Raw genomic sequence first — 12,172 nt, forward strand, 5'->3', positions numbered from 1 at the left:
AACACAAAAAGGGGTTCCCGCCCCAAAATGGGTTAAAGTAAACTTGGAGTCTTTCAACCTATTCTTGGTTCCGTTCCCTTGGTATTCAGCTGTCGACAGACGGCCAGGATAATGTGTGTGTTTTTTTGTTTTGTTTTTGGCGGCTTGTTGGAGCTCTGGATTTAGTGAAACGTATGAGATGTGGATCAGACAGCAGACGACACAAACTCATAGTTTGACAGTTTGACTCGCTGGTGGAAGTAAACATAAGTACATTTACTAAAGTATAGCCTTACTGTGCTTAAAGCTACACTATATGCAGGGTTGGGAAGTAACGGATTACATGTAACAGAGTTACGTAATCAGAGTAAAAGAAAAAAGTAACTGTAACGTCTTAGAGTACATTTTAAAATGTGTAATCTGGATTACAGTAACGGGGGTGTTGTAACGGGGGTTACATGAGGATTACATTCTCCCCTTCCCCTCATTAATTTTACAAACAAGTTATAAATTATTATAACACCACCTGCACACACAGCAATGGATTGGAGTTGAGCGCAGCGCGCACCTCTCTGACTCTGTGTAAAATCCTCACAGTGGAGGCTGCTGCTGCGCCAGGGCGGTGTTGCCAATTTGCGAGAGAAATAAGCAACCAGGTCTACGAAAACAGAAGCTACCAAAAGAAGCGACTATAAAAGGCCACACGAGGTAACCGCCGCTTGTCTATAGGCTGGGAAACGAGTCCCTGGCATCGGCTTCTGATGTGCGTTTCACGCTGTGGCGGCCAGAAACAAATAGTTTTCATAATCCTCAATGGGGGCCCATGCCTGGTTTAGCCAGGGGAGGGCGGTGTTGGACAGTGTCTTGACTGTCTTCAGTGCGGTTGGGTGTAATTCCCCCGAAAATCCTCATGGGGGCGCCCTGGCCCTCCAGCCCCCACAGACTCTACGTCACTGCGTTGGGCTAGTATTATTATTGTGCTATATTATGGGCCGTGTTTTGTTTTCACTCAGGGGTTCAGGATGTTTGGGTTCAGGGGTCACAAAACAGTCGCACATTTGGTCACGTGTTCAATGTGGGATTGATTAGCCAATTAGAGAGAGAGAGAGAGGGAGAGAGGCGGTGGGGCGGTGGCAGTGTTGTTTTTGGCAGCACATTTTGATTTTAGTTTTAGTCATAGTCTTTTGAATAGTTTACATTTAGTTTTAGTCACATTTTAGTCACCTGGAATGTCTTAGTGTTAGTCTAGTTTTAGTCGACTAAATGTCACGCAATTTTTGTCGACTAAATCTACAGTTGATTTAGTCGACTAAAATGTATTTTGTCGGGCCTTGATGCCATCGAAATGACAGATTTTACACAATTCACTTCTACTGTATCTCTTGTCTACTAGTCCATTTTAGTCTAGTTTTTATTTCTTGACGAAATTGTCAGTATATTTAGTCTTAGTTTTAGTCGTCATGGCTTAGTTTTCATTTAGTTTCTTTTTAGTTTTTGTCCGTGAAAAAAGGTAGTCGACGAACATTTTTCATCTTAGTTTTAGTCGACGAAAACAACACTGGGCGGTGGGGGATATAAATTCAGCCTCGTGTGAGACTGACTGTGAATCCTGATGAAGATCTTTGTGTTCTGATGAGAGTCCGGGACGTTTTGGTTTCAGCGCCTGCTGCTGCTGTTTGGGAACTGGAGTCTTTTATTGCAGCCAGTCCACCAGATAATGAGTTCTGAGACTCAGTGCAGCGATATATCACAGAGCCAGAGTCGTTAGGGGGGTAGTATTCTATGAGTATTACGCGGTTCCATTCAAAGCTCTGGGCTTGTCTTGAACACTCTTAAAGACTGTGTCATGTTCCTAAAACATCGGGACATGAAACAAGTTTGACTGCCAACTTCTCTAAAAGTCGTGCACCGAGGCGAGGCATCCTGCTGGCGGCCCAGAGAGAGAGAGAGAGAGAGAGAGAGGGAGAGAGAGGGGGGAGAGAGGGAGAGAGGGAGAGAGAGGGGGAGGGGGAGGGGGAGGGGATGGAGTGGATGACGTGATAAAATCAGCTCGTTAATCCTCCGGGGGAACAGCATGGCGTGTTCTCTGTTCCTCTAGAATGTGATCTCAGGTCAGTGTTCTCTGTTCCTCTAGAATGTGATCTCAGGTCAGTGTTCTCTGTTCCTCTAGAATCTGATCTCAGGTCAGTGTTCTCTGTTCCTCTAGAATCTGATCTCAGGTCAGTGTTTGTGTTCTCTGTTCCTCTAGAATCTGATCTCAGGTCAGTGTTCTCTGTTCCTCTAGAATCTGATCTCAGGTCAGTGTTCTCTGTTCCTCTAGAATCTGATCTCAGGTCAGTGTTCTCTGTTCCTCTAGAATCTGATCTCAGGTCAGTGTTCTCTGTTCCTCTAGAATGTGATCTCAGGTCAGTGTTCTCTGTTCCTCTAGAATCTGATCTCAGGTCAGTGTTCTCTGTTCCTCTAGAATCTGATCTCAGGTCAGTGTTCTCTGTTCCTCTAGAATCTGATCTCAGGTCAGTGTTCTCTGTTCCTCTAGAATCTTATCTCAGGTCAGTGTTCTCTGTTCCTCTAGAATCTGATCTCAGGTCAGTGTTATCTGTTCCTCTAGAATCTGATCTCAGGTCAGTGTTCTCTGTTCCTCTAGAATGTGATCTCAGGTCAGTGTTCTCTGTTCCTCTAGAATCTGATCTCAGGTCAGTGTTCTCTGTTCCTCTAGAATCTGATCTCAGGTCAGTGTTCTCTGTTCCTCTAGAATCTGATCTCAGGTCAGTGTTCTCTGTTCCTCTAGAATCTTATCTCAGGTCAGTGTTCTCTGTTCCTACTCCCAACTCACGGAACGAGGACAGTGTTGATCTCTGACCTCACTCCCTCCTCGTAAAGCACTCTGTCTCTGTCTGGCACTGTACGCACGCACGCACTGTACGCCTGCACGCACGCACTGTACGCCTGCACGCACGCACTGTACGCCTGCACGCACGCACTGTACGCCTGCACGCACGCACTGTACGCCTGCACGCACGCACTGTACGCCTGCACGCACGCACTGTACGCCTGCACGCACGCACCCACGCACGCACGCACGCACTGCACGCACGCACGCACGCACGCACGCACGCACTGTACGCCTGCATGCACACACTGTACGCCTGCATGCACGCACTGCACGCACGCACTGTACGCCTGCACGCACACACTGTACGCCTGCACGCACACACTGTACGCCTGCATGCACGCACTGCACGCACGCACGCACTGTACGCCTGCACGCACACACTGTACGCCTGCACGCACACACTGTACGCCTGCACGCACACACTGTACGCCTGCATGCACGCACTGCACGCACGCACGCACGCACTGTACGCCTGCACGCACGCACTGTACGCCTGCACGCACGCACTGTACGCCTGCACGCACGCACTGTACGCCTGCACGCACGCACTGTACGCCTGCACGCACCCACGCACGCACGCACATACTTTACGCCTGCACGCACGCACCTACGCACGCACGCACGCACGCATGCACGCACACACGCACACACACAACTATACTATACCTGTGAGGACACCAAACTTTTTAAGACAATGATTTCTTTGTTGTTATTTTTGACGGTATATCTGAGGATAGATGTAGTTAGTTACACTCGGCGCACTTCAGCTCTAGTTGCGCTTTATTTAAGCAATAAGCCACGAGAGGTCTCAGGTTACCAGGTATTTTACAATGGCTGGGGGCATAGGCTTCCAGCCAGTGTAAAATACCCGGTAAGCTGGGGCCTCGAGTGGCTTATTGCTTTTCTAAAACGGTTACAAACATATAGCCATATTAACCTAATAAAACTATTAAATTCACAAAAGTAGCTACGCTTTGCGCCACCAGAGCGAGCGAGCCAGAGCCACAACACTTCCTTGTTTTGCTCGGCAAGTATGCTATGTGACGGGAGAATGTGACGCTTGATGTATTTACGGGGCTGCCTGGAGCCACACATTCACAGTCATATGAGCCGGGCGGTGCTTAAGACGCCCGCACGGCATGTGTTTGTAAAGAAATCAAGCGCTCCCCTTCCCCAGTCCAGCTACAAGGCTGCAGGATGATGCAACGTGATTGAAGGAGTGGGTTATCGGTGAAATTTACACCGGTCATGTGACGGTAACCAGCCAATCAGAATGAAGTATTGGGACTACCCGTTTTAGAAATTTAACAATTTAACAATCTGTATCTTGTGTCTGTATGTATGTTCTACTGTTTTGCCCATGCAGCTTGGGACATATGAATGAACTTGACCTTGACCCTATACTCTTCCTCTGTGCAGGTGATGCAAGTGGTTCGGGATCAGATCATGCGTGCGCTGACCCAGAAGCCTAACTCCCTGGACCAGTTCAAGAGCCGCCTGCAGAACCTGAGCTACACCGAGATCCTCAAGATACGCCAGTCGGAGAGGATGAATCAGGAGGACTTCCAGTCGCGCCCCATCCTGTGAGTATATATACTCTATATATATATATATATACATATATATATATACCGGTACCCATCCTGTGAGTATATATACTCTATATATATATATATACTGGTACCCATCCTGTGAGTATATATACTCTATATATATATATATATATATATATATATATATATACCGGTACCCATCCTGTGAGTATATATACTCTATATATATATACCGCTACCCATCCTGTGAGTATAATCTCTCTATATATATATATATATATATATATATATATCTATATACTATAGAGAGACGGGTGACAGCCGGAATGTAGACGGCACCCGGGTGAGCAGTATGGGTTAGCGCCCCAGCCTGTGTCCTCTGTAAGGAGGTGAGCAGTATGGGTTAGCGCCCCAGCCTGTGTCCTCTGTAAGGAGGTGAGCAGTATGGGTTAGCGCCCCAGCCTGTGTCCTCTGTAAGGAGGTGAGCAGTATGGGTTAGCGCCCCAGCCTGTTTCCTCTGTAAGGAGGTGAGCAGTATGGGTTAGCGCCCCAGCCTGTGTCCTCTGTAAGGTAGTGAGCAGTATGGGTTAGCGCCCCAGCCTGTGTCCTCTGTAAGGTAGTGAGCAGTATGGGTTAGCGCCCCAGCCTGTGTCCTCTGTAAGGTAGTGAGCAGTATGGGTTAGCGCCCCAGCCTGTGTCCTCTGTAAGGTAGTGAGCAGTATGGGTTAGCGCCCCAGCCTGTGTCCTCTGTAAGGAGGTGAGCAGTATGGGTTAGCGCCCCAGCCTGTGTCCTCTGTAAGGAGGTGAGCAGTATGGGTTAGCGCCCCAGCCTGTGTTCTCTGTAAGGAGGTGAGCAGTATGGTTTAGCGCCCCAGCCTGTGTCCTCCGTGAGGAGGAAGCCCAACAAACCCACGGTGAGGCCTTTAGGAGGGCCATTATAATCCACCACTCCTGAATGGAGTGCCTGGTGCTGGGAGTCTGGTGCAACGCACAGGTCCTGGGCCTGGTGAGAGCAGGTGTGGACCTGGTGAGACGTACGTAGGAGGGGCCCGGACAGGAGACAACCCACAGAGCATAGTCTCTCCACGCGCAAGATTTTGGTTCTCCCAGTCCCGGCAGAGTATTTCCGGAGCAACGGATTGTGTGGCCTTGCTCATTCCCTGATGGACTGATCGAGGGTAGCTACTGGGACGTAAGTCGGGATTTGATCAACCCCGGCTGGGTCGCCTGAGTGAGGGGTATGATGTTGGAAGACCCAAAACCCTGTTGACCAGGAAACATCACTGAAGATACGTCCCAGGAGCATCCATGCGATGTATATTTCTTTATTGGATTTTTTATTTCTTTAAAATTTACTATAGTGATGGGAATCCTTCCAGTGTTGTTTTTATGGCAGCACCTTCTGATTTTAGTTGTAGTCATAGGGCTCCATTTTCGTCACCACTAAACCCCTTATCCCTAAACTTCTTTGCCCTTTTTTTTTTACTATTTTGAAAAACATTTTAGAGTAGTTCAACTAGCCAATAGTCTACATTGACACGTTGTGACACGAAGTTTAGGGATAAGGGGTTTAGCGGTGACGAAAATGGAGCCCATAGTCTCTTGAATAGTTTTAATAAAATTTTAGTCAGATTTTAGTCAACTGGAATGTTTTAGTGTTTGTTTACTTGTAGTCGACTAAATATTGGTACATGTTGGTTTAGTCGAACAAAATGTATTTTGGTGGGCCTTGATGCCGTTGTAATGACGACGCTGCGACGCATTGTGAGCTTGTAGATCGGCTATTTTCAGCATGCAACTCATTTTAAAATTACTTATACTGGATCTCTTGTCCGCTAGTCCCTTCCTAACATTTCATTAGTTTTTATTTGTTGACGAAATTGTCACCATAGCTTAGTTTTTATTTAGTTTCCATTTAGTTTTCGTCAGTCGACGAAATCAACACTGACTATTTTGACGACACCGGTATCGGCAGTCGACATGTCCCGATTAAAATTGTCAGTTAAATGTTCTCAAATGGAAACATTAAGCCAATTGGTAATAGTTGGTCTAGGAGTCTGTGAAATCAGAATAGGAATCGGACTCAAAATTCTGTCATCGGTCCTGCTCTAGTTCTGTGATTTGTATTTTATTTAAATCTTTGTCTCCATTATAACCACAACTATCCCTGACGATGGACAAATTAACAGCCTATACAAGCTAAGCTGTTCTACCACTGAGCTCATATAGAGTGGCTCTTTCTGATACTATTTGGTAAATCTGAGTACTTCTTCCTCTCCTCGGGTGCTGAGATACAGGGAGAAAATGGCAGTTTTAACAATGGCTTTGTTCGCGGCAATGTAGGAGACTACATGTTCCGTCCTGACCTGTTATTGAACCCCACTGTGAATATGTGTGAAGAGAGGGAGAGAGAGAGAGAGAGAGAGAGAGAGAGAGAGGCGTGCTTAACAGGCATGAGGAAATGCCTGCGGATAATTGCGCGAGCATTTCATGTATAGCCTCGTTTCTGAGCAGTGCTCTCTCTCTTGACAATGTGATTCAAAGGGACAAAGGGAGAAGCGTTTACATGATCTATTGTACCGTATGCCGTATACTGTACGGAGGAGATGACTTTTCGCTCAACCGCTTCCATTCTTCCTCGCCACCGAGTCTGTCTGAATCGTGAAGGGCGGCCATTGTGCTTCCGTCTGCGCGCCACACAGGGGTATAGATGTAGGAGTCATGCTTCAGACTTCCATGTTCTGTAGTTTAGGGGGTTCTCAAAAAGTGGGGGTCCATAAGTGGGGGTCCATAAGTGGGGCTCCATGGTCGACGGGTGTGTTCCCGAACAAACCAAGAGTGTGACAGTCATTATTAGTCTGACCCACCGCTGGATTCAGGCCTCATGCAGCGATGGAGAATAATGTGTGCGCTGTGTGCGTTTTAATGGAGTAGTCATGCAGCACTATCGGAAAATCGTTTGTGGACGGGAAAAGAAAGGGTGCTCCTTCTGTGGCAGTCGATTCTCAGCCGACCAGGGAGGGAGGGAGGGAGAGAGAGAGAGAGAGAGAGAGAGAGAGAGAGACAGAGAGAGGGTCAATATCGGAAAGGGCAGAGATCAAACTCCGAGCCAATTATGTGGCCTGTGGCGTGTAAGCAAAGAAAAGGTATAATCAAAGCCAATGGATGTCTGGCTCTGCTGCTACGGATCGACTACTGTGCAGAGAGGAAAAGTTTCAGACGGCACAGGAAAGTCAAAGAAATGCAGGTTTTTTCAGAAAACTGTCATGATTTAGAAGACATTTGTAGAATCTGTACTCGGGTCTTGTTGGGCTATAAACAGATGCAAATGTTATGTTATAATGCTCCTCGAAACGTTTAGATCGAGGCGATATTTTGATTAGAAACTAAGCTTTTGGAAACACACTTTTCGGTCCACTAAGCAATAATTTTTTCTTCTTATTTCTTTGGTTTCACGTCAAAATTCTTCATCAACCCCCAAATGATCCCGGCCTTATAAACGGGGGACTAATGAAATATTCATGTAGCTTCAGTTTCACAAAAATGCTGAGGTCACATTTATGAGAGAAAGTGTTAATGCTAGACTTTAAATATTGCTTTAACCCATTCTGGACGGGAACCCCTTTTGGTGTTTTAACTAAGAATTATGTTATACTTTAGCTATTGTAAAATAGCAGATCTACAAGCTCGTAGCTATGAGCTTGTAGATCTGCTACTTTTGAAAAATCGTGAAAATGTGCCTCAAATCTTTGAATATATATATTATTACAGAGTGAACATTTTAACTCAAATCTTTGCTTCTGGGAGGGTCCCTGGAACAACATATTTTCAGATGAGGGGGGGGGGGGGGGGGGGGATGCATATTACGTATAATATTTTGGGGACCTTGACATGAAATATTGAGCACCACTGATACAGAAACATTTTTTTTAAATTCCGACGTCGGGCCTAAGTTGGTTAAAGCGGTCTCCAGCAGATTGCAACATCAATGGCCCCAGACTTAATTCCTTATCCCATTCTGACCTGAGATCAGATTCATACGAGGTTTCCACTGGACACACACTGGTCTGATTAACCCATTCTGACCTGAGATCAGATTCTAAAAATGTCAGTCGTTCTTCGATTTTTCAAAAATAGCAGACCTACAAGCTCGTAGCGCTCCACTCGGTGGCGCGCTATGAGCTTGTAGATCTGCTATTTTTCAATAGCTAAAGCATAACATGATGCTAACACCAAAATGGGTTCCCGTTCAGAATGGGTTATTGATTCCACAGCGCTTCCTTTTGAAAAGTGGTACAATATTTGCCACTTCACCAGATCCCAGTAAACGTCCAACTCCATAAGGCTATTTAGGGATGAGCAATTAAGCAAAGGCATAATCAATGGGTCATTATTGAGAAATAAAGCCTGACAGTGTGATTTGACCCAGCTGACGCGTAGTGTGTGTGTGACTGTGTGTGTGTGTGTGTGTGTGTGTGTGGGGGGGGGGGGTCTGTGTGTGTGTGTGTGTGGGGGGTCTTCATCACCCTGAGGGGCTTTATTATTTCTCAATAATGACCCACTCCCCTTTGATTATCCCCCTTATTACAGGGCTATTACTTAACCCATTTAGGCCTGACGTCAAAATTATTATTTGTTGGGAGAGAGAACAGCATGTGAAACATACTGTGAGAGAGAGAGAGACAGCATGTGAAACATACTGAGAGAGAGAGAGACAGCATGTGAAACATACTGAGAGAGAGAGAGACACCATGTGAAACATACTGAGAGAGAGAGACAGCATGTGAAACATACTGAGAGAGAGACAGCATGTGAAACATACTGAGAGAGAGACAGCATGTGAAACATACTGAGAGAGAGACAGCATGTGAAACATACTGAGAGAGAGACAGCATGTGAAACATACTGAGAGAGAGACACCATGTGAAACATACTGAGAGAGAGAGAGAGACCATGTGAAACATACTGAGAGAGAGACAGCATGTGAAACATACTGAGAGAGAGAGAGACACCGTGTGAAACATACTGAGAGAGAGACAGCATGTGAAACATACTGAGAGAGAGAGAGACACCGTGTGAAACATACTGAGAGAGAGACACCATGTGAAACATACTGAGAGAGAGAGACACCATGTGAAACATACTGAGAGAGAGACAGCATGTGAAACATACTGAGAGAGAGAGAGACACCGTGTGAAACATACTGAGAGAGAGACACCATGTGAAACATACTGAGAGAGAGAGAGACACCATGTGAAACATACTGAGAGAGAGACAGCATGTGAAACATACTGAGAGAGAGAGAGACACCATGTGAAACATACTGAGAGAGAGACAGCATGTGAAACATACTGAGAGAGAGAGAGAGACACCATGTGAAACATACTGAGAGAGAGAGACAGCATGTGAAACATACTGAGAGAGACACCATGTGAAACATACTGAGAGAGAGAGACACCATGTGAAACGTACTGAGAGAGAGAGAGAGACAGCATGTGAAACATACTGAGAGAGAGAGACACCATGTGAAACATACTGAGAGAGAGAGAGTCAGCATGTGAAACATACTGAGAGAGAGAGAGAGACACCATGTGAAACATACTGAGAGAGAGATACCATGTGAAACGTACTGAGAGAGAGTCAGCATGTGAAACATACTGAGAGAGAGAGAGACACCATGTGAAACATACTGAGAGAGAGACAGCATGTGAAACATACTGAGAGAGAGACACCATGTGAAACATACTGAGAGAGAGAGACACCATGTGAAACATACTGAGAGAGAGAGACAGCATGTGAAACATACTGAGAGAGAGACACCATGTGAAACATACTGAGAGAGAGACCATGTGAAACATACTGAGAGAGAGAGAGACACCATGTGAAACATACTGAGAGAGAGAGACAGCATGTGAAACATACTGTGAGAGAGAGAGACAGCATGTGAAACATACTGAGAGAGAGAGAGACCATGTGAAACATACTGAGAGAGAGACACCATGTGAAACATACTGAGAGAGAGAGACACCATGTGAAACATACTGAGAGAGAGAGACCATGTGAAACATACTGAGAGAGAGACACCATGTGAAACATACTGAGAGAGAGAGACACCATGTGAAACATACTGAGAGAGAGACACCATGTGAAACATACTGTGAGAGAGAGAGACACCATGTGAAACATACTATGAGAGAGACACCATGTGAAACATACTGAGAGAGAGAGAGACACCATGTGAAACATACTGAGAGAGAGACCATGTGAAACATACTGAGAGAGAGAGAGAGACAGCATGTGAAACATACTGAGAGAGAGAGAGACAGCATGTGAAACATACTGAGAGAGAGAGACAGCATGTGAAACATACTGAGAGAGAGAGACAGCATGTGAAACATACTGAGAGAGAGAGACAGCATGTGAAACATACTGAGAGAGAGAGAGACACCATGTGAAACATACTGAGAGAGAGAGACACCATGTGAAACATACTGAGAGAGAGAGAGACAGCATGTGAAACATACTGTGAGAGAGAGAGACAGCATGTGAAACATACTGAGAGAGAGAGACCATGTGAAACATACTGAGAGAGAGACACCATGTGAAACATACTGAGAGAGAGAGACACCATGTGAAACATACTGAGAGAGAGAGACCATGTGAAACATACTGAGAGAGAGACACCATGTGAAACATACTGAGAGAGAGAGAGACACCATGTGAAACATACTGAGAGAGAGACACCATGTGAAACATACTGTGAGAGAGAGAGACACCATGTGAAACATACTGTGAGAGAGAGACACCATGTGAAACATACTGAGAGAGAGACCATGTGAAACATACTGAGAGAGAGAGAGACAGCATGTGAAACATACTGAGAGAGAGAGAGAGACAGCATGTGAAACATACTGAGAGAGAGAGACAGCATGTGAAACATACTGAGAGAGAGAGACAGCATGTGAAACATACTGAGAGAGAGAGAGACACCATGTGAAACATACTGAGAGAGAGAGACACCATGTGAAACATACTGAGAGAGAGAGAGACAGCATGTGAAACATACTGAGAGAGAGAGAGACACCATGTGAAACATACTGAGAGAGAGACACCATGTGAAACATACTGAGAGAGAGAGACAGCATGTGAAACATACTGAGAGAGAGAGAGACACCATGTGAAACATACTGAGAGAGAGACAGCATGTGAAACATACTGAGAGAGAGAGAGACAGCATGTGAAACATACTGAGAGAGAGAGAGAGACACCATGTGAAACATACTGTGAGAGAGAGACAGCATGTGAAACATACTGAGAGAGAGAGAGAGAGAGAGAGAGCACAGCTCTAGGAGAGTTGACTGCATAATGGATGCTGTGCTTAGCATTCCTACACCACCACCACCATGCACATCAAATAGTCAGGAGACGAGCATGCAGATGTTCGCTTAACGAGCCTTTGACGAGCCCTGAGCACATGCAGCGTGTGTAGTTTCCCCACATACAGTATACCTTCCTGTACAGTACATCGTTGCTGTCAGGCAGAAACCTCCTATCTCCATATCTCCGTTTTGTGTGGGTTTTCTCCTATCCTAAATCAATACCCAGATAATTGATCGTACTACATTGCCACGTAAAACGTCTCAAAAATAGCAGATCCGCTTTAAAGCTTTAAATGGGCGCGAAGAGACACATTTTGAGCTCGTAGATCTGCTCGTGCTATTTTTGAAAGTAACAGTTTTGGGTAGAG

At 45.7% G+C, this 12,172-nt stretch overlaps 1 protein-coding gene across 1 annotated transcript in view; it reads left to right on the forward strand.

Annotated features, from left to right (window-relative positions):
* elmo1 (engulfment and cell motility 1 (ced-12 homolog, C. elegans)) overlaps positions 1-4,459 on the forward strand; it is a gene marked incomplete at its 3' end in the record, with an annotated part of 190,733 nt that extends 186,274 nt beyond the window's left edge. Inside the window, exon 18 of the mRNA XM_083766926.1 lies at positions 4,292-4,459. Coding sequence (XP_083623052.1) covers positions 4,292-4,459 — 168 coding nt within the window. The remainder of the gene's footprint in view (positions 1-4,291) is intronic.
* Between the last annotated feature and the right edge of the window lie 7,713 nt (positions 4,460-12,172).

Source organism: Protomyctophum parallelum (genome assembly GCF_964188405.1).
Source record: "Protomyctophum parallelum genome assembly, chromosome: 1".
In the NCBI taxonomy this organism is placed as follows: Eukaryota; Metazoa; Chordata; class Actinopteri; order Myctophiformes; family Myctophidae; genus Protomyctophum; species Protomyctophum parallelum.